At 39.2% G+C, this 22,877-nt stretch overlaps 1 protein-coding gene across 3 annotated transcripts in view; it reads right to left on the bottom strand.

Moving 5' to 3' along the window:
* Positions 1–2,496: 2,496 nt before the first annotated feature.
* slc27a4 (solute carrier family 27 member 4) overlaps positions 2,497–22,877 on the bottom strand; it is a 28,907-nt gene continuing 8,526 nt past the window's right edge. Inside the window, exons 1-14 of one of the 3 annotated variants that reach the window (XM_014003877.1) lie at positions 21,971–22,342; positions 20,045–20,206; positions 17,121–17,331; positions 16,843–17,026; positions 12,650–12,817; positions 11,936–12,005; positions 11,711–11,802; positions 9,543–9,652; positions 9,168–9,377; positions 6,518–6,644; positions 6,187–6,324; positions 5,945–6,109; positions 3,586–3,732; positions 2,498–3,478 (exon numbers count right to left, since the gene is read on the bottom strand). In XM_014003877.1, the coding sequence (XP_013859331.1) occupies positions 3,321–3,478; positions 3,586–3,732; positions 5,945–6,109; positions 6,187–6,324; positions 6,518–6,644; positions 9,168–9,377; positions 9,543–9,652; positions 11,711–11,802; positions 11,936–12,005; positions 12,650–12,817; positions 16,843–17,026; positions 17,121–17,331; positions 20,045–20,205 (1,941 nt within the window). In that variant the 5' untranslated portion in view covers position 20,206; positions 21,971–22,342 and the 3' untranslated portion in view covers positions 2,498–3,320. Of the gene's footprint in view, positions 3,479–3,585; positions 3,733–5,944; positions 6,110–6,186; positions 6,325–6,517; positions 6,645–9,167; positions 9,378–9,542; positions 9,653–11,710; positions 11,803–11,935; positions 12,006–12,649; positions 12,818–16,842; positions 17,027–17,120; positions 17,332–20,044; positions 20,207–20,285; positions 20,583–21,970; positions 22,343–22,877 lie in introns of those variants that run through there. The other 2 variants (XM_014003878.1, XM_014003876.1) reach the window with 2 other exon arrangements.

Below are 22,877 nucleotides of genomic sequence, written 5' to 3'. Positions count from 1 at the left end.
GACACATCTCTAGTTGTTTTCTAGTGCATCTCAACTAAAAACTTGGTAAAACATCCATTCGATTGTCATCCCTTCATGCAGGAATTCACTTTTTTTTATTTGGATTTTGTTTACACCAAAACTGTAAAGCTATGATTGCACACAAAACGAAAAAATAAAATAAAATTATAAAGCAGTGAAAATAACAAATCAAAGAATAGTTAAACAGGTTTTTTTTTTTGCAATAATAATTTAAGTTAATAAAAAATAACTGGAAACATCTTCATCAGAGTGCTTTGCTCTGGGGCTGTTTAATCACCCGCCCCCTGGTGGTGGGAGCTGACAAATGCAGCCCCCAATCAGAAGCATCATAACAGCCAAACCGTGTTACCTTTAGACACACACACACGCAGAAAAACACACACTTTTTACTTCACAACATCAGTCAATTGTTCATTTCCCCATCCCCAACATTCATGAGAACATTTCACACTCATCATTAAAGAATAAATAAAGTGAGAAAGAGGGAAGGGACGCAGGAACAGATTCAGTTCCCGCCAAAACGCTCTGTTGGGCTTTTCCCTCCAAAACTCAAGGAAATGACGGGTGAAAAAACCGTCATGTGACGGCAGCCTTCAAGGTTACAGGGACACTCAGATCATTTTTGAGGTGTTCTGTTTAATAGTTAATAATAGTTAGTGCCTCAAAAGTCAAAACACATTATGAAGAAAAGGGTAGAAATCATTCTCAGGCTAGGCTAATGACTAGCCAATGAGGGCTAGATTTTAATATTGTTTTTCAGGCTTATAAAACAAGTTTTCATCAAAAACACCATACTGATATGAAAAAATGCTTCATTAGCCAATAATAAACTTAACGTCTGTTATTACGCAAATGTACATGTGCTCAACATAAACAATGTGACGTAGGTAGGATTGAGAAAAATCGTATTGTGCGCAATTAATCATCAGGAAAACTGTCAACAATTAATATTTGATACTTTGGAATCACTGCCGTGTGATGATGTATTTTTGTGTACGACATCATCACGATCAGGTGTATGAGAGCCCTAAGGTGAGAGGCAGTGTGGAGCAGCTAACCCTACAAACTCATTTAATCACCTGAAACACTGGCATAAACCGAAGTACGAGGAAAGCCAGAAAATGCTAAACCAAGGCCATATTGTTGCTTAGTTGGCCATTAGCCTGATCTGAATGAAAACTTCTATCTTTTCTCCAAACTTTGACTGATGTTACAGCAGATAAAGTACTTAATAACTATTYGACAAAACACCATTTTCAAAAATAACCAGACGCTCCCTTTAACTGTCAGTCAGTGCAATGCATAAACTAATGTTTCAACATATTAATCATCTGTTTGCAAAAAACTCACATATCCTCGATACAAAGGTCCTTTAAACAACAGCCTGCCTGGTTGTTCTAACCATCAGAAACCCTCAACTTTCAACAAACACTCATATTTATCAGGAAGTTATTTTGTTTTTAAAATCACCATCTTAATCCACCTGAGTACATTGAGATGAACCTGACAGAAACAGAGGACAAACTCGTTTGAAGGTTGGCAGATAAAAAGCCGTCAGCTCAAAACGAAAGCACCAAACAGAGAACTGGACAAACTAATCTATGACACCCAAGGGACAAACATAGTTCAGAAAAAAGAAACAAATTAAAGCCCAAAAAGGAGTGAAAATGTTGCAACAGCCCTGCAAAACTTAGACATAAACTCCTCCTGCACCGGTCAGGAAGAAGGCGCCATTTTTATTTTATTTGTTAAATTTCTGTCGTCGATTCAGAGCAGATGATTCCCCTACAATCTGGGCCTCGTTTCGACAAGCTGCTTTGATGGAGAACATTGATATTTACAAAAAACAATTAGGACAGACTGAAGTCAAGAGGTGTTCGACATGCAGAAATCTCCAAGATAAAGGGTGAGGGAGTCAGGGCCTGTGAGTAAGGCACAGCGCTCCGCTTGTGGTCGATGATCATGCTGCTACAACCTTTGATGACAGCAAGTGCAAACAATCTGCATGAACTCTAAAGCACACTTTCTCCTCTTCTACACAGCTATTTTGACAAATCCCCACTGGTCTGAATGTTCCCGCTCCTGCACTTTGGATCGTTCAAGTCTCACAGATCTGGCAAAGGATTCCAATTAAGAACAACACCTTATCAGGTGGTTTCTCTCCCTTAATTCAAGTCGTCTTCATATGTTTTAAAAACAACATACACACACACACACAAGCCAAGTCTACCTTTTCAGACAAAACCTGCACAATCTGACCATTATAGTGCACACTAGCTCAGCATGCAAACCGGTTTCTCTTTATGAAAAATTTTCATCAAGTTGCTTCACTTTGTGTTCCAGTGGCTGATATAAAAACTCGTTCAGCAGCTTCGTTTTTCGTTCCAAAAGCTGATAATAAGGATAAAAAAAAGACATACTCAGCACAAAAAAACATTGTACAACTTAATCCATTTAAATTAAAATATGTAAACTCTACAATGTAAAAAATATATATTTGGTGTGTTGCAGACTTTTTTTTAAATAATAATAAAACAAATAACTTCAGTTCTCTTGCTTCTGCAGCAGGATATCGCACTGTAAAAGCTCGAGCTGTATTGCACGTTAAAGCTCCGACCGCTCATCTAATTTAACATGGAAGCTCGCTGCTCTGATCACATCTTTCACGTTGGTCCCTCTCAACGGGGAGGCTTCAGAGACCAAAGGCGGAGGAGGGGGTCCAGGTTTGTCACGTCTGGCTAGCTTGTGCAGGTTAAGTCGAGAGTAGAAGTGCCATCTTTTAAACACATTAATCTCATCAACATTAAAACGAAAACTGAGATAACTCCTCTGACGTTTCACTTTAAGGTGAAGAAAGGATTCTTTGTTTCACTTTAGTATCCGTTAAGTTCCTCGTCCCTTTTTGCCCAGGAAAACATCTGGGTAGATTAACGATTACAGGGCTGTGAATCAACAGTTTGTGCCTCATTTTAATTTTTGTTTTTTTGGGGGGGTCTGCTGAAGTAGCACGAGGGGATGCTGGGGAGATTTCAGCCACGATGAATGAATGGAGCAGCGTGCAGAGTTATTGTTATGGATTTTAAAGGTCAAAGCAGGTTTGGGAGTAAAACGTGTGTGCGCACTGGCCTTTGAATGATAATACATTTTTATATTGGAGAGGGAGGGGGAGTCAAACTCGTTCTGCTAACCTGGGCACGCACGGTCGTCCTCGTTTCAGATTTGAATTTTTTTTATCTTTTTTTATATTTTTTACACGTGTGCATGTCAGTGTGTATGTGTGGATGTAGTGGTCAGCCTGGTCATAATTTGTGTTTCCCTGACAGAATGGAGCGGTACAGTTCTTCATCCAGCGGCACGTAGCGCCCTCTGCTGGTGTCCAGGAAGAACAGTCTGTCGGACACCGCAGTGGGGTTAAAGCCTTCCCGACGCAAATCCGTCTTCTGAAATTTGAATGTTCCTGCAAAAAAAAAAAAAAAAAGGGGAGGTAAAAAAACTGTGTAGATCCAGATTAAAGCTATTTATTTCCAAACTTTACTGTGGCGTCACACAAACTCCAGGTTTTACCCGTTTTGTCGACTTCTGGGAGGAAGCGGAGAAAGACAGGTCTAGCGTACGGAGGGAGAACCTTCTCCATGTCCTTCACAAACCTCTCCAGGTCAGCGGATTGAGACGGATCAGCGATGGCCGCCATCCCGGCTTTTCCTTCTGCTCCTGTAAACACAGACGGCCACAATCAGCCGTGGGAAGCACAGAGATTTCGACTCCAACAGATGCTTGTTTTGTGTGCAGCAGGGCCACAGAGTGCAGATCAGAATCAGTCATATTTTCATACAGCAGCTTATGCTGGAGGTTGAATCTTTAAATGTTTATGAAGCAAAGTGACTTCGTTCACACTGCAGGCAAATGCAATACAAATCCATTTTTGTTGCCTCTATGCAACCCATATCAGTTTATTTTTAAATCTAAGGACTTTTCAGTATGTAGTACTAAATCAGATACACATCTGATGTTTTTCAAAGCAACCTCAGTCTGAACGGTCACATCTCATTTCATCCAACTGTTACATCACTGAGGTGGGCTTAAAGTGCCTGTGACATGCATATCCATGAAATACAAACAGTCAAAGAAAATATGTTTATATTTAAGAAACTTGGCATAATACACACAATTTGACCCGTTATGTCACATAATTGGCACATTTTCTTTTGAATTTTGCTCAGCTAAAGTGAAACAGGAAGTGACATGAAAGGGGAACTCTTTGAGTAAGAAAACTTCCTGGTTTTTGTTTATTGAAACATTATTATTTGAATTATGACTCTCTCATCCCTCTATGATAGTAATTAAAATAATCTAAAGAAACATCAGATTATTCTCTACAGTCTGTGCTGTTAGCCATTTTAGCAATGTTCTGTTTACATTCAGACTTTCCCCTTTGACATCACTTCCTGTTTCTTTACACGTGAATATCTCAACAACCGTTCATCTCAGCAGCATGAAATCTTTTTTACAATATGTTATCAATGTTAACTTTCCAAAAATACATTCAAATTTATTATAAAAATTTGATGTCACAGCCACTTTAAGCAGTAATAATGATTTTAACCTCGAGTCACATGCTGTTTAAATCTCCACACATCTTCAGCTGCAGAACAGACTGCTTCATCTTTTAACTTTCCATGTCCTGGATGACTGAGAATCCACTGAATGTAAGATGGTAACGTCTGTCTCGGACCGTATTGATACTAAAGTTACTGGATCGATGCTTTAATTTTTTTATTTATTTACCATTATTTAACCAGGCAAGTCCCGTTGAGATCGCAGATCTCTTTTTCAAGGGAGGCCTGGAGGCAACCTATTGTACATGTTTTTGGGAGTAATTACACGCTGCACCAGAGCAGCCAACCAGAGGCAGGTTCAAATGTAAATGCTGGATTAAATAATCACGTCAGATAATTATTTAATCAGCTCTGATTGAACAGCTTGACATGCGACATGCTAACATTTAGCAACTATGTTTAGTTACATCTGTAACCAGCGAGCTGAATGTGACGTCACATCATCTTCTGCACAAGCAGGTCGAATCAGCAGCATAAAGCCTTCCCACTGGAGTCTGATGGAGGTCGTATTTAAAATATAATGTGAACGTTCACACAAAAAGAAAAAATATCATTTGTAGGGATGTCCCGATCAGATGCTCAGTATCGGCGGCAGATAATGGACATTTTTTGAAAATCTGGTAGAATTGGATTTAGTCATGTGATCAGGCCGATCCAGTTTCCACGACAGTTTTCATCATCATCATGCTTTACGACTGCTGTTAAGAAGTCAAGATGCACACAAGCATGCAACCATGTCCGCAGTGTGGGAACACCTTTCAATGGAAAACATTGATACTGAAACTGCATCTTGCAAAATCTGCAAACTGGATGTTTCTCATGGTGGGAACAGCAGGGCTCGCTTTAGTACTACCAAATTTGTTACTTAGAAAAAAAATAAAGAAATAAAGTTATCGGATCGGTATCGGAAAGACTAATCATTAAAAAAAATCTGAGCCAAAATATCTGGATCGGGACATCTCTAATAATTTGTGCAACAAATCGGAATTGAGCATGAAGACCTTCAGTGTGAACGTATCCTTAGGTTTGATTTTGCAATATGACTTTATTTTTTGCTTTTTATTACCAAACTGTGCTTTAAAATCAATACTTTGACACAACTGCCTAATTCACCTGTGCTAAGGTGAATGTTTTCTTGCCCTAAAGGTGCCAGCTGAAACTGCTGAACAGGATGCATAATAGAAATGTTTAGCAAAGTAGTTCTTTTGCTCAAACTAACTCAAGTTTAAGATCTTTTTGGGTAAATTACATTATTATTATTTTAATGGGAAATACATAATTAAAATGTACATATTTAAAGACGTTACCTGGTACTTCTACTCCATAAACCACGACGTCTTTCATGTCTAGCAGCCTGCTTAGAGTTCCTTCCACCTCCGTGGTCGAGACATTTTCTCCTTTCCACCGGAAAGTATCTCCTGTTCGGTCCTTGAAGTACATGTGGCCGTACCGATCCATGATCAGCACGTCACCTGGAGACAAACTCTCATTTATTGAAGTTATTCAAATAAAACACGTTAACTCTGTCTGTGAACAYGAGCATCCTAACCTGAAAGGTAGGCGCTGTCTCCCTTCTTGAAAACGCTGTGAGCGATCTTCTTGTTCGTCGCGGATTGGTTCACGTAGCCGTCAAACCTGCGGAGAGGGTCATTCTGGATGATTCTGCCAACAAGCTGGCCRGGCTCACCTAGGAGAGAAGAAAGACGGGATTATTTGACTTTAGTGGGACTTGTGCACGACTGCAATGAAGTGTTCAAAGAACCTCGCTAACATACGAAGCGCGGTGGTACAACCTTTACTTTCAGTTCATATGCAGCAGCTAAAAAACACAAACTGAAGCTTTACTAAAAGTAACGCCGATATTTCATATGAAAACCCACCAGGTTTACAGGGGATGCAAACTCCGTCATGTCCTCTGATCAGCTCCATGGTCTCTTCATCAACCCTCACCAGTCTGATGGGGTAGATGAAGGGCAAAATCTGACTGTTAAAGCCACACGCTCCGACCTGAAACACACACACCTCGCATGTCAGACATTTTAGCTAAAATCCTCCTGCTGAGAAGAGAGGGWGGTGCACGCATTTTAGTTTTAACTMWGTAAACGACTTCACGCACAAAGCTAATGATATTCTTAGCTACTATGTCATGGGGTTTAAGAGYACCTGGCAGACGGTGAATTTCACYGTGRAAAATCYCCACTGARGTGCATTTTCACCAGCTACTTTTGCTGTGGTCMGAGGTACGGTATAGAGTCATGATTTTAAACTGGAACGCCCCATCCAGTGGGGATCCGGTCTGAAAGACGGCGCTGGAGTGAAGTTYGTTTTAGGTCGGATATTCGCGCTAGTAGATCAGCATGGATTTCCTCCAGCCTAATTACTTCAGGCGGTCTGATCTCAGTCAGCTCGCTCCGCCTCCACACACCAYGGCCCGCATAGGGACCGTCAATAAATTACCAAATAACACTTGAGGAACAAAAAGCAATAGCTTCTACACCAGGTGACCCAGAGACACAAAACTAAGGTMAAATTGTTCTACTAAACAGGACAGATGAGGCACAACTATCTTCACTTGATTTTAAGGCATTTTCTGTTTTTTGTGCAAACTTGATCAATTTTCTTCAATAACATCTAGGTCAGGGGTCTGCAACCTTTATGATCAAAAGAGCCATGTCTGCTACTTGGCTCACTAATAAAATGTGTCCAGAGCCRTAAAACAAGCTACAACTATGATTATCAACTAGTGGGTCGTGGGCCTTTTCAGGAACCTCTATCGCCACTAGAGGTGACATTATAAAACTAAAGAATCTATTGTGAGTTTTATTACGTACAATATTATTATTTTGCACATCAGGACAAATGAAAAGACCATAATCATGTAAACAATAAAAATACTGTATATAGTTTTTACTGAATCTCATAAAAACTAGTACAACTGAACNGACCATAATCATGTAAACAATAAAAATACTGTATATAGTTTTTACTGAATCTCATAAAAACTAGTACAACTGAACTATTCAGGCATATTTTTTTCTAATTCTTATTTTTATGTAGTTTTCAAATTCTTTAAAAGTATTTCTGATGGATCATAGAAGGAAGTTGAATTATTTAAGTAAACAACAGGCTAGCATGAGCTAACATGTTTTACTTTTTGCATTAGTATTAATCACATATTTGCATACAAATGGATTTCTGTTGTGAGTATAAAAAAACAAAAAATGTTTATGTTTTCTGTTATGTTTGGTAACGTTTTCAAAGAGCCACTGCAGAGAGACCAAAGAGCCACATGYGGCCCCAGAGCCGCAGGTTGCAGACCCCTGGTCTAGGTCTAGCACCAGTGTCTAATGTTAACTTGTTCATATATTATTATTTACCCTCATTTTTTCAAACACTTGTTACTATGAATATTCCTGTATTAATAAAATGACACTTGAATATTCAGCACAGACATTTTACTTCTTACTTCACTATAAGCTGTCAGTTGTAGATGGAACAATRAAAATAAAACTGAAAGCTGTCTTTTAAACAAAGTACAAAAACTCAAAACAGCAGCCTCTCCTCAGCATGAGGGGTTGTTAACCTGCCCTGCAGGGTGCAGACATAGCTTTGTAAGTCCAAAATAAAACTAAAGAATATAATAAAGTGCATAAAAGTAAAAAAATACATTTTATTTACAAACTTGTTGGATCTGACAGTCCAAAGGATTTAATAAAACGCCAATGCAAAAAAGAACTATAGGAGACAGGATGAGTTATTACTACAAGTCAGTGATCAGATGTCACTTAATGCTTTAGCTAACGTTTATGGCTCTGCTTCCAAGAAACAAGTTTTCTGTTTGTAAACATATAGACAGTTGGCTGCAGCACAAAGAGGTCAGTCACTGAAAATAAATATGATTTATACAGCATCAACCTTTCTGAACCTTACCCACCTGCAGTATGTAATCATATAAACACAAGTCCAGTGTGTGTTASTGTTTCAAGTGGTGTCACTGCTGCTGTGCTGCCATGGAACAAATCTGTGTTTTACTTTCAATAAAACATAGCCAACTTAAGTCTTGGTTTTTTTTTTCCCCTCTTTGACGTGAACGTCTTTCTGTTCCACCATTATTATCGCTCTTTTATGTGCCCGCTGCTTCTTCTTCTGTGGTTTTCAGGCTGGCACGTTCTTCATCAGTAAACAAAGCAACCGCTGACAATACAGGCGATTCTGCCCCCAACAGCTCATGTATTTCATTGGAGATACAAACGAACATGTATGTGGTTAAATAATATGAATACTCGATAATAAAATTCTGCGTTGACAAATTTTAATAAACGATGTGATTATTTCGAAAAATCTGTGCAGCACTAAACTCGACACGMTTTAACACGCAATAAAACACTAATTGTCCTCAAAAACATCAGATTTTGGCCTCTCCAAAAACACCCTCTCAGCCTTGTCCTGCCATGAAAAAGCATTACTGAGTTTTAAGTTGAGCATCAAACCCTCACAATATTTTTTTTTCCCGGCAGGACTTGTCCTCACCTTGTTGTCGAAGTTGCCCAAGCTGCAGTTGCACTCCGTGGCTCCGTAAAACTCAGCTATCTGCGGGATGTTGAAGCGGTTCATGAACTCCTCCCATATGGACTGGCGCAGGCCATTGCCCAGCGCCATGCGCACGCGATGCTGWCGCTCGGTGTCGCGAATCGGCTGGTTCAGTAGATACCGACAGATCTCTCCGATGTACTGCACAATCTAAAGGGTGGCAGCGCGACAAAGAAGTCATGTTAGATGGATAAAAAGGGGCAGCTTACAACCAAATGGTGACTAAAAAGAGGAGTTAAACACAAATTATTGGAACATTTTTAGGAACTATCTCAGCMCTGTGTGGCAATGAGCTGAAAGAGAAATTCTGCTTACAGTGCAGTTATATTTGATACAGTCATCCCAGAAGCGCGAGGCAGAGAACTTCTTCCTGATCACCACGGTCATTCCGTGGATTATGCACTGACCCACTCCCACAATGTTTCCTGAGAACAAAGAACGAGCGGGGTCATGATGTCAGCCTTCACAAAGCAACTGGAGATAGAATCTGGACAAACATTAAACAGCACATGTAGGACTAAAGTTTTGTCAGATACTGGCCTACAATTTAGAGTGTCAGTAGCGGAGACTGATCCCCAATAGGATTGGGTGATTTTAGCAAAATAAAAATAATAATTATGACARTTAATTGTGGCATTTATCCGTCAACGATGACTAGGTGATAACTGCACTTGCATGTTTTGAACTCTGTCAGTTTCCCTGTGTTCTAAAATTATACTTACAAATCATCAAACTAACTTAATTTTAACAGCCAGAACTCGCATTATCTCCTTCCAGCTCTTATTTTGCTGCTCGTAGAGAAAAGACTGACTGAACGCATCGTGGGTTCTCATCTGAGCAGATTTGTTTCCAACATTCGCTGTAGGAGAGTTTGTTGTAGCAAACATTGTGTCCTCAGTCTGTATTCATGGCTATCCTCATACTCCCATTTATAACAGTGTGTCAGGTGATTAAACGAGTTCATAGTGATAACATTAGCTTTAGGTTGGTAGTAAAYTAGCGTTAGCGCCACATTAGCAGTAGATCTGCATTTGTGATGGCTCTGAATTAGCATTATCTTCATACTAGTTTTGCACATTAATGTTAGCTCCACATTAGTGTTAGCTCTGAGTTAGCATTAGCTCCACATTAGTGTTAGCTATGCATTAATGTTAGCTCTGCATTAGCATTAATGCTAGCTCCACATTAGTGTTAGCTCTGAGTTAGCATTAGCTACAGCTATGCATTCGCATTAACGTTAGCTCCATCTTAGGATAAATGTTATCTTCACATTAGTGTTATCTATGCATTAATGTTAGCTCTGCATTAGCGTTAATGTTAGCTACACATTAGTGTTAGCTATGCATTAACGTTAGCTCTGCATTAGCGTTAACATTAGCTCCACATTAGTGTTAGCTATGCATTAACGTTAGCTTCACATTAGTGTTAGCTATGCATTAATGTTAGTTCTGCATTAGCATTAACATTAGCTCCACATTAGTGTTAGCTATGCATTAACGTTAGCTCTGCATTAGCATTAACGTTAGCTTCACATTAGTGTTAGCTATGCATTAACGTTAGCTTCACGTTAGTGTTAGCTATGCATTAATGTTAGCTCTGCATTAGCATTAACGTTACATTAGTTTTAGTTCTGCATTAGCACCGTGCCGCAATCGCAGTAATCGCCAAGTGCAAAATAGTAATCCATGACAGTTCTTCTGACGATTTGCACAKGATACGATTTTACCCAACGTAATCGTAGTTGATTACGTAAAYGTAATCCCCAACGTGCATTTTGAGCATGTCCTGAACAGATTGCCCCAGATCTTAGTCTAAAATGTCTAAAATACATTAGTTAACTATTAAGTAACTGTTCTCCGTTAGCAAAATATTTCATGTACCACTGAATRGATTTMATTGAAACTTTCARAAAGCAATAATTCATCTRCAAATGTTCCAGACAGCCACCATAGCTGATCCACGTTAGCCAACACAAAACAATTATAGCTGAGTTTGACAGGTATTGATCTAAAATTTGATGTGGGAGTAGCTGAGAGTCATTCTCAACAGTTACTCTAACAYGGCATGAAATTGTACATAATGTTATTTTCAAGATTTGACCAAATCAGCTGCAACTTATTTCTCAACATGCAAATAATTTAGTTTAAACTCATGAAAAACAGCAGGCGACGTGAARTCATTTAAGAAATGYTAGGTCTTTAATAATTTAATCTTTAATCATTAAAACAAAGTAATTGTGCTCTTTGTGGCGATAAAAGGACACTGAGGCTCTTCAGCTTTTATTGTTGTAGAAACATAAGCTAACATTAATTTGGCTCTGCAGTGYAAATCAACAAACAAACTAAACAGCTCTCCCTCACTTGTTTTGTATGASAATGAATGAATATATAGTTACTTTCATGTGGCAGGAAAAAAAAAGATGTCTGACAAGCAACATCATTTGTCATACTGTCTCCTAAATGACACCTGCCAGGCTCACTTACCTGCAGAGTGATAGAGTGGGAGGCAGTCATACAGTATGTCGTCTGATGTCATCCTAAAGCCATAATATACCAGAGCTGCCATGCGGTAGTACCTGAAAACCAGGAAAAGATGATTAAAGGCGGCAAAAGAAAAGAATATATTAGGCTAAATSAAGACTACGCTCGAGCAAACAGGAGAAAAAATAAAAAGAACAGCTGCGGTTCCTTGTGTCGCCTCCTTCCTACCTGCTGTGCACAACAATAGCAGCTTTAGGCATCCCTGTGGTTCCTGATGTGTAGATATAGAACAGGCGATCTGCAACCAACAGCACAGAAACAGAGGATTATAATAACTATAATGTTGAGGAACAACATAAGTCAGTGTTTGACTATTCAGTTAAAAGTTACAGAGTTTCAACACTGGTGCAGTTTTATTACCTGTGTGTTTATATAAACTATGACATTAGTTTTGTTTCCCCTTCATCTATTCTGAGATTTTATGGTAATATTGTATATCAAAGCTGACTCATCTGACTCTGTTGTGTTTTGGCGGCAGCTTTGACAAGSGTGACCAAAGCTGGCAGGATTTATTGTTGCATCAAGTCATAAAAAGTAAACATGACAGAATGATGTAACAGTAAAAACATTGGAGCATTAAAGTGTGCAAATATTGTTCCGTCAACCGTTAACTTTTTTTGAGCCTTATAATTTGGTTCAAAATAGTCTTCTGAAGCTTGAGCGTTTAAGGAGAAACTGTTAATTTTAGGTATTTCAAGCAGACAATATACAATAAAAATTAAATCAATGAAATTAACAGATATTTTTAAGCATTGCTCACATCAAACATGCAAATCATTTAGTTATTCACGTTACAAAAAGCACTCCAAAGAACTGAAATCACTTTGCAAAAACTCAAATTCAAATATTATATTAGAACTGCAACAAGAAGGTCCTTTTCACCTGTGAAGCAGCGCTGCAGCGGGCGAGGCAGGCGAGGCTGGCGAGATGAGGCGCCGTCCAGCAGGGGTTCGAGGCACTCGGTCCCCTGTGGGACCCGTTTGGGGTCCCAGTCCCCAGAGCAGAACATCTGCACCGCYTTCCCCATTGAGCTGTGGACCTCTGAGACCGCTGTGAGAGTAAAAGAAACACGCTGAAGTATGCAGGACTCATCTCACACAGTGCAACGTTTCAGCAATTGTTATGTTCCCAATTTAAAAAATAAATAAACCACTGATAAGGGACCGATACTAGCAGAAAAAACTGAAACAACTCAAAGCTTTTTCCTTTAAAAAGCTTGCTCTGCTGCCTCAGTAATAATACTAACATGATTTTGGCTTATGATACAAAAAGAAGCCATGTTTCTAATTACTTAAAGAAATTAAAAACACACAAGTTGATGAACCATTAGTGAGACAGCTCAATCAATCTGGGAACCAGCAGCTTTTACCYCTTTATAGCTGCTCAAATCAAAGCTTTTCTGAGTGGGAAAGAATCCAAGAAAGAGCCATAGGGAACAAATTAAAACCTAAATTTGTGTGTGACTGAGTGGCTGCAATTCTGSTTTATTAGTAACCAAGTTAACTTAAAATACTTCAACAACCACATGCAAAAAAAAAAAGAGTAAGGAGCAGCTAATCATTGCTACTTTAATYCTACTCATTAACAGTTTTTCTCATGCAATAATAAAAAATTAAACTCTCTCATCTATTTGATTTGGTATTTTTAAAAACACACAAAAAGAAGTGTAAAGCCAGCGGAAAACACCGATAGCTACAGAAACTGTATTTACAAAGTCAAAGTAATAAAAGTTTAGCAGCTAAAAGCTAAATGTAGCAAAAGGCTATCTAACTACAGCAAAAGGCTGGCTAAAAGTAGCAAATGCTAGCTAAAAGTTGCAGAAAAAGCTAAAAAAACAACTCTAAAAGTAATAAGCAACAAATATGGAGGGAGTACACTGAAGCAGATTTCAGAGATAACGAGGAATTGAATTGAGAGAAAAAAAATTGCAAAAAAAGTTAAACATTTTAAAAACGTATAAAAGTTACAAGAATCAAAAATAGTAGCATCCAGCTCCTGAATGAGAAAGTTCTGATGCAGGAATGGCTACATTACAGCAGCAGCAGCTAAAGTAAGCAGATGTAGTTAAGAGAAATAAAATAGTTAAATATAGTGCTGGGCGGTATACCATTTTGTACCAAATACCGGTTTTTATTTTTGTTATGATATGAATTTTTAGAATACCGGACATTCCGGTTTAAATAGCGGAATGTTTCGTCGCAGCCGCCAGTRAACTGTTGTTTCCCGGGGGACATTTTTCCTTGCTGCACCGCTATGTGCGTTAGCATGCTAATGTTTGGAGCAGCTAGTTGCAGCTGCGGGTGGTGATTCCGCTGCTTATATTGACTGACGTTTAAAAAAACATCTCGTTTTTGCCATCGCTGAATGTAGTAAACACCTCTTCAGTGACGTGCACAGTTAGATTTAACGCTGTTAGTTAATATGGAGACGTTATGCTGATGGAGACTTAACGTGGTTCTATAGTGAAAAGCCCGCAGGAAGTAGTTTGTAGTGGAGTTGGAATTGACTAGTGTGTAAGGTGAGTCGTGCTGATAAGCTTTAATAAATAACATAAAACAATAAACCCGATCATAACCTTTTCTTAACCCTCCTCCTTCACGACTGGACCAAAATGCATGACTACTGTCTGCAACCACCAGTCAGAGAAGAACAGACASAGAGGAGGGAAACAGAGACACAGACAGAGGTACAGTAAAATGAAAAAACTTAATAAGCAGGGTTTGTACATTTTATTATCAGCTGAGCTGTGATGAAAAGAAAAATCCTGTCAAATACCGTGAAACCGGTGAAAATGTTGAAAATACCATGATTTAAAATTCCGATCATATCGCCCAGCTCTAGTTAAATATAAAAGCTGAATCAGCATTCTTGCAACACTTGTGTTCACTTGACTGATTTTTTTCCTACATCAATTAAAACAAATACATCTGATCCATGTGCCTTTATCTCTTTCCCTTCTATCGGCTTTAGTTGATCACTTAACGGCTGATGACGCGTTTCTCTGCCATGCTCAGACCTTGAACCGTTTATGGTGGTGATAAAGACATTTCTATCTTCATTACAGCCAGAGCCACCGACTGATACTGAGGAGACACCTACTCAAATAGCCATTTATCTTTTATGACCCTTATGACCCATGTTCCTTTCTCCCTGCACTCACCTCTCTCATTACACAGGAAGCAGAGCAGCATGCATCAGCATAAGGGCGTAACTTTGTACTGAAAGTTGGTGGGGACGCACCGTGGGGGACGGGGTCTGACGCACCCAGTTGTGCGACCAGGGTTTTCTGTTGTTCATGTCTTCAGTGTGTGCTCAGTTTAACTGTCTGCACTCGTCAATAACTGAACACCAAATGTTTCTGTTGTGATGCAGTAATACTCAAACCATATTAACTGAGATTATGCTCACCTTCATTCAACCATGTACTGTACCAGTCCTTTAAACTCACTAAGAATTCAGTTTGATAATCAACCATAGTTTCATACAGAGACACACAGGCAGAGCACAGGTGTGTTGGTTTATCCTCTCACATAAGTCTTATAATGTGTGTGTGTAAAGGACACACTGGAGGGGTCAAACTTTTGAATAAATTAGAAGCTATTTCCTGATTTCTAATGTATTTTAACAGGTTGTTAAAGATACTTTTACCTACAAAAATAAACACCTGATTTAATGACCGTAGACAGATTCTTCATTAAACTAGTTGCATTTGTCCTGTTTTTAAATTCAGTTATGACTCAGATAATTACATTAATGTGACAAATTATCCCAAACAAGCTTAGAGGAGGTTTTTACATTTATTTATAAGATCGATACGTGGATATTTGGAATTGATTAGAAAGCTAATGATGGATGGATTGACAGATTTATTTACTGACCTTTATTTAACCGGGAAAATCCCAATTATGAAAACTAATTTCTACCACTTCCTACTAATAAAAGTTAAATAAGCCTATCACTTTTATACTGATCAAAATAAATAGTTAAGCATGCTGTAGATTATGTCTTTAGATCAGTAATTTATTTCATTTAGTTCACACAGCAGACTAGAATGTACTCAAAATAACATTTTATATTTCCTTCACACCTGTCCATCACCTTCATCTATTACCTGAGACACCCTGTCCTACCTGAGACACCCTGTCCTACCTGAGACACCCTGTCCTACCTGAGACACCCTGTCCTACCTGAGACACCCTGTCCTACCTGAGACACCCTGTCCTACCTGAGACACCCTGTCCTACCTGCTCCTCTGACTGTCTGTATCCAGCTCCTACATCAACAGATAGATTAAATATTATGTTTTTACTGCCACCTGAATTCAGTCAGCTTTAAAAAGTCAAGTAAACAATGTGTAAATTATGAAGCTAGTATATTTAATTAGAGAAATAATCAGTGACTTTATGAATGTAAATTATAACAGGGAATCAATAAATATTAGAGTGGACCTGGACTCAAACTGAGCATTAAAATACAGTTTAACTGATTAAAAAAAAAAACCTCAATAACAGAGAATGTCATCACTAAGTGATTGCTAACATTAGCTGATAGATAACTAGCAGCAAGCTAACTTTTCATAAGAAAAATAACAGTGCTGTCCTACTTTTTGACTTATTTTTTGGTCCTTTGTAAACAACAAAGTTTTTCCAGGAGCTGGATGTTATCAGACCGTTACCTGCTCCAGTAGCTCTGAGGCTCTGACCACCACGTTGTTTTACAGCAGGCAGCTAGCCCGCGCGCGTGTCTGCGCGCGAGTGCGTGTGCATGCGTGTGTCTGCGCGCGCGTGTGTCCTCGCACTTCAGAGAAAAGGAAGGGAGGGGGTGGAAGGGATCGGGCGCAGCGTACTTTTTTTTTTTTTTTCGGAAAAAAGTAGACACAGCAGTTGTTGCTGCCTACTGTCGGGAAATGTAGATGCACGCAAAGGAAAAAAGATGTGCAAATATTGGTGGGGACTGTCCCTGTCCGGCCAAAGTTGGTGGGGACATGTCCACACCAGTCCTTCAGAAAGTTATACCCTTGGTACAGACAGAGGGTGAGGAGGATCGTGTGAATTTGAACTCTTCTGTCGTCTTACCGTCAGTTAGCTCCGAACCGAAGATCACAGCCTTGGAGTTGGAGATGGTGACACAGTGGACCAAAGCCTCCAGTCTCAGATTGAAGTTAATGAGAGCAGCTTCTACTCCAATTTTGGCCATGCCCAACCAGAGGCCCACGTACTGGGACCGGTTCTCCATGAACAGGGCCACCACATCACCCTCCTTAAAGCAAAAACCAAAAATAAATCAGGTCCTTTTTTAAAAATGGAGTCACATACCCAAATTTTTAATGTAATATTTTGTTTTCTAGACATACCTTGAAACCACGGTCCAGCAGGAAGTTGGCCACTCTGTTGGAGTATTCGTCCAGCTGTAGGAAGGTCCACCTCTCTCCGGTCCCCTCAAAGATGAGCGCTGTTTTGTTTCCGTGACGCGCCACCGTCTCCGCAAAAATGTTAGGTACAGTGTTCTTCTCTCTGACGTGACGCCGGACATTCATCTTCACCCGCAACAAGACATATGCTGCGCTGAAGAAAAGAAGGAACATTTCATTAAAAGGGAGTACAGCGAAGTAAAGTAAGTGCTTAAAAATTATTTCAAAATAGGATCTTATTATGCTACCATAACAAGGTTTTCAGATTTTTTTTCATTACAAAATGTTTCAGGCAGAAAAGGTGTTGAAAATATTGTTTTTCTTTTGCAACTCTAAGAGATGTTATAGGTCCCTGAATGCAGTTATTTATAGTTTTCAAGGTTTAAAGTGGGGTTTTGTGAAAAGGTTATGAAGAGTCAATATCTTACCTGTAGAAGATAGTTTTTAGAAATACCTCAGTTTTGACTAAATCTGAATGGAATAATAAGCTAAAGCTGGGACTCTTTAGACACATGACAATTTTATTTGATTCATATAATACGATTATAAAATATGGACTTATTTTAGAAAAATAAACAGATTTATGAATTTAAATGTATAATAGAACACAATGGCATTTGTCAGAAAAACATTCATCATATGCTGCTGACCAGTAATTAGTGTTACCAGTGAAATTGCCATAAAAAGTTAATATTATTATAATCATGTTTATCACTGGAAATGAATACACAAATCAATCATTGTAAAGTCATTATTACTACAGTCAGTCATGTTGGGATAACTTGAGCCATTTACAGGTGTATATTCTTCAGGTTTGAGATAAGAGATTATAAAAAAACACAGCTTTACTGCAACACGTTTCAACAACAGGAAGCTACGTTAACTTTACTAGGACAATAATCCTTTTAGGTTGTGAGTCACTAACTTGTCATTCCTGGATAGAATAAACTCTGTTTCTCCTAACAGACTTCTAATTATATAGAACTTTATTATCTCAGACAAAAATTGTCCACAACATTAAAAATAAAGAAACACGTCAAGAAAATGAAAACAATAAAAATTATCTACAACAGGTAAGATAATGATTGTTTGTCACCTTCAACATATCTTAACAGTCAGTTAAAATGTAAAAAAGTGACATACTAATAAGCACTAGTTTTTTTTATTATAAATAAACAGTTTTCAAAATAAAAATATTAATACAACCAGCCATCTGAGGACATCTATTAGCTGCATGTATGCAGAACATAAAAGTAGATATAAAACATTACAGCAGGGAAGACCAATGAGGCAAAGTCTGAATAAATAGCAACTGTCTGGACTTTTGCATTTATTGCACAAAAGATATTATGCAGAGATGAAGAACAACATCATAAAAACCAACAAGTCAAGTAATTCATGGCTGTCCTATGATCTTAACAGAAAGCCCATTACATAAGAGATTAGATTTACTGTATCTGAATATTTTCAGTTTATTGTGGATCAATAGGTTCAACAATTTTTCCATCTACATATAACTTTGTTTTGACTAATTTATGACCAAACATTAGAAAGACGTGTCAGAACACACTTTTGATTAAGCATTATCTGAAGACCCTTCATGTCAGCTGGAACACCCTGTGGTCGTCAGTGAAACATGTGGTGGCAGGATTAAATGAAGTTGTACTAAAGCTGAGCTGTAACCTGTAAACTGTAACCTTTGCGATTCTTGCAGCGTAAATATCGGAATCTCGTCGAACCACTTTTCACATTACCTCGCAGTGAGTCACTGTGGAAAATTTAGTCTTTGCCAGAGTTAGATATCATGAATTCTCAGCAGACTCCCCATAGATACAGTAAAACATGTCAAGAAGTAGAAACGATTCTTGTTTGACAAGTCAAATGCATAAAGTCCTGAAACGATTCACTTTTACCCCTAAGTGATTAAAAAGTAGCACGACGTCACAAAGATGACTGACAGAACTTTTTGACCTATACAGGTCGTCAACACGTGCCTTTTAACTTCCTGTTTTACCAGTTACAGATCTTGTGTGTGTGTGTAAAGGGAAGTTAACAAAAACCCATCACCATGGTAAATATTGGCCGAGGGTTCGGGTCTTAAAAAAATTTCCTCCTAAACACATTCTTTCCATTTTCTTTTGGTAAAAACATTCCAGGTTAACTGGTTTGAAACTAAGAGCTGCTGTCGAGGTAACAAGCCCACTTTTGTTTTTTGTTTTTTTTTTGCAGATTGTGAAGTAATTCCTTTAGGGGATACAGATTTAAAATGTCTTAAAAGTTTAATAAAACCCCAATTTAGACTAGAGTTCTTACTGTAACTGATCATTTACTGCTCGTCAGTATGAGTCAAATTATTGTTCATTAAAAGACATCACCAAGTCAAACATTTCTATTATTTGAAAGGAACATCTGGAAAAATCATGGTAAATCTTATGAAAATAAAAAATGACTAGTTTTAAAACACAATGTTTAGATTTTTGCCTCTTCTTATATTTAATTGAATAAACTGCAAATGTAAAAAAGTAATCTTGTAGTAAATACTCACTAATAGGGCAATAACTTCCTGTTTCAAATCTGCACAGTGAAACAATTTCTATAGATTTGCTTGATAAGATAAGATATTCCTTTATTAATCCCGCAGTGGGGAAATTTACATTGTTACAGCAGTATAAAAAGCAGGAGGTGTGTTGTTTATGAGTGGAAAATTAACAACACAGACATAGTTCTCCTAACCACTAGTGGGACAGGCAAAACAGGATAAAGATGTCATAATAATAATAATAATGAAATTTTTAACTGTTTTGAGTGTGCAAAACAATAATAAAAAGCCAATAATTTTCTGCATTTTCAGGAAGATGTTTWCTTACTGTAAGTCCCTGCCAATCGTTCTGGCAAAAATCTCCAGGAAGCTCCATCCTCCACTCCCGAGGTAGAAGATCAGGACGCCCGGTAGAACCTGGTACCACGGCAGGCCCGCCAACAGCCTCAACACAAACAGCAGAACTGTGCAACATGCAAGACGCATCATCCTGAAAACCAAAACAAMCAAAAAARATCCATGGACACGCATTAAAAATAAGATTAAATGTGGCTCCAAGTTATAATTACCCAAGGYTGTATAAGAGTCAAGCTGCACAGACGTTGCTCTGGTTCTCAGCGATGCTAACAACTGAAGAATGTTATCTCCAGTGATTTGTTTACACATACTGAGCCTGTTTTCAAGCCGACCCCAAGTAGAATACACTTTACTACGAAAGGTTCAAATAAAGTGAAATTTACTCACACTGAATGTGAAACAAGTGTGGAAACAAAATCCTAGAAAGTTTAAATGAAAGCCATTGTAAAACGGWGACAATGATTTTACTCATGCCTGTGTTTGTTAGCAAAATATYTAATGAACCACAGGACAGACTGTAACAAGCCTCTCAGTAAGTAATCATTTTATGTGCATGTACAACTGATTAATTTTTGGAGATGACTCGTATCRTGTGTAATTAAYTGTCAGAAAAAYTCACTTTGCAAGCTAATTGATCTAATCCAACACAACAATGGCTATAGCTCAGACAATTTTATAGATGTTCAGCTAAGGTGGCGATAGCCGAGTCATCATTAGCACATCTTCCAAGATCTAACATCTTGCACAAGATTACACATAATGTAGCTGATAAGGTTAGAACAAAACTGCTGGAACATCCCTTGTCATCATTAGATGATCTTAGTTAAACTTCAGCGAAAGCAAGTTTTAAATTTCGAGGGTTTTGCTCCTCGTTCAAAACAGCTTCCTCAGTTTAAACTGCATCGAGTTTAATTGTAATCCCAGATCAGTTTCACAACAATTCACACTTGCGACTAAAACATCTCACGTGTGGACCGGGCCCAGCAAAGACCCTGACCAGCCCTCATGAGGGAGAGTGATTTGCACGTGTGTTCAAGCTTGACAAAACAGCAGCTTTAAAGAATGGGACTCTGCAACCTGGGGAGGGTTGAACTAGAAAAGCTCCTCTGATGAGAAACAAAATAAAGCAAATGAAGACCCTCATGCTTTCCTTTTAGAATGTAACAAGGCAAAGTGTTGTTGCCACCTGATAGTTTGAAAGCTGATCCAGAACAGTAAATGATAGGTCCACTCATAATCTATTCATCAGCTTTGCTCTAATTTCTGTTTATTGTTCTAAAAAAAAGGGGGGGGGGGCACTGTTATTGAGTTAATTATTCTGAGTATTTCTCCCTTCATGCATGGTGGTTGTGATGATAATGATTACAGCCAAAACATAAAACAATGAAACCCCTCTGAACACCGGATGGGACAGTGAACGGCAAAAGAAAAGAAGCCACGCTTTCAGTAGGACAGCTGCCAAACACACAGTTGGAGACAAAAAGCCTCTGATGCCCGAACCCGGAAATTTAAAAGGCGCGGAGGAGCATCACACTGCGGCAGGATTCGGAAGGAAGAGGTGAAGCAGTGTGGTGCTACCTCCAGAACCATGTGCGATAAGGCCCGGCCTTCATCCGTGACCTGGTGGGACGGTCAGTGTTTAACTCGCTAACCCGATGTGAGGCAGAGCAGGATGCGCAGCGGCAACGACCGAACAGCGGTACATCTGTCAGGACGAAGAGGAATATTTTCCCCTTTTAAGGACCGAGGGGGTGTTTGAATTTACACATTCCTAACACATATCGTCTGTTCTCCCCCCCAAAAAATAAAAACCTGACCACCTTTCCGCCGAGCTCAACAGAACTTCGCGGGGGCGATGGGAGGTTGTAGCAGGGATGAGCAGCGTTAGCTTACATACCTTGTCCCCTCTTTCACGCCGTCACAGCATATAGGTGCGCAGAAATCCCCAAACGTGAAACTCGCTGCGTGAGATTCCACCTTGATCGGCTTACAAGCCAGCCTGGTCGCCCCCCCAACCTCTCTCCTCTCTCCGCCGCCGCTAGCTTGGCTTGACAGAAGCTCAGAGAAACGCACACAGGCAGGCGGACGGACGGACGCACTCACTGGGTTTCAAATCCCACAGCCACCTCCTGCTGCTGCTCCCACCAAAAACGACCTGATAAGACGTGTCGACTCTGACCCCGCTGTCATTATCCGTTTATTGTCTGAGTATTTCATATCATTCTTGTAACCGGGGAAGCTCACAGCCAGGCGTAATTCAAATGACCTTATAATTTTCTGAGATGAACCCGCCCATTTGCCGTTAGCGTCAAATCGGTGAATCAGGCACGAGTGCTGACGGGCAGGCGCCAMAGCCAATGGACAGAGTAGGTGTTTACGTCGTCACATCCGGAAGGGGTGGGTTTTGCGGCACCAGCTAATGGAAGAGGAAGTGCTAGGCAGTGCTAACCGGCTAGAGAAGCTACACCCAGGGAAGTCTCCGCCCGGTGATGACACAAGGCCGTTATGGCGTAAAAAAGGGGCCCTGCCTCTSCCTGCAGAGTCCACCTCACCTCGCCCATTCATCATTCCGTATACCTCGCTCAGCCACAAACGGTCCTGTCAACAAAGGATGGGCAAGGAATGTGTTGAGCAATAGAGTACTAAAACTCGAAGAACTACCTTTAAACTGGAAAAGCCATTACAATCCAGTTACATGAAGATCTGGTTACAGGCCTTTTTGTAGTCGAAACTATGCTTTAACACAATGTAGTTAACGTTATTAAATGTTTTTTGTCTAAATTTTGTGTCACATTATATATATA

The sequence above is a fragment of the Austrofundulus limnaeus genome, unplaced genomic scaffold (genome assembly GCF_001266775.1).
Source record: "Austrofundulus limnaeus strain Quisiro unplaced genomic scaffold, Austrofundulus_limnaeus-1.0 Scaffold20, whole genome shotgun sequence".
Lineage (NCBI taxonomy): Eukaryota > Metazoa > Chordata > Actinopteri > Cyprinodontiformes > Rivulidae > Austrofundulus > Austrofundulus limnaeus.
The sequence above is the reverse complement of the archived record's forward strand: the minus strand, read 5'-3'. Positions and strand labels throughout refer to the sequence as shown.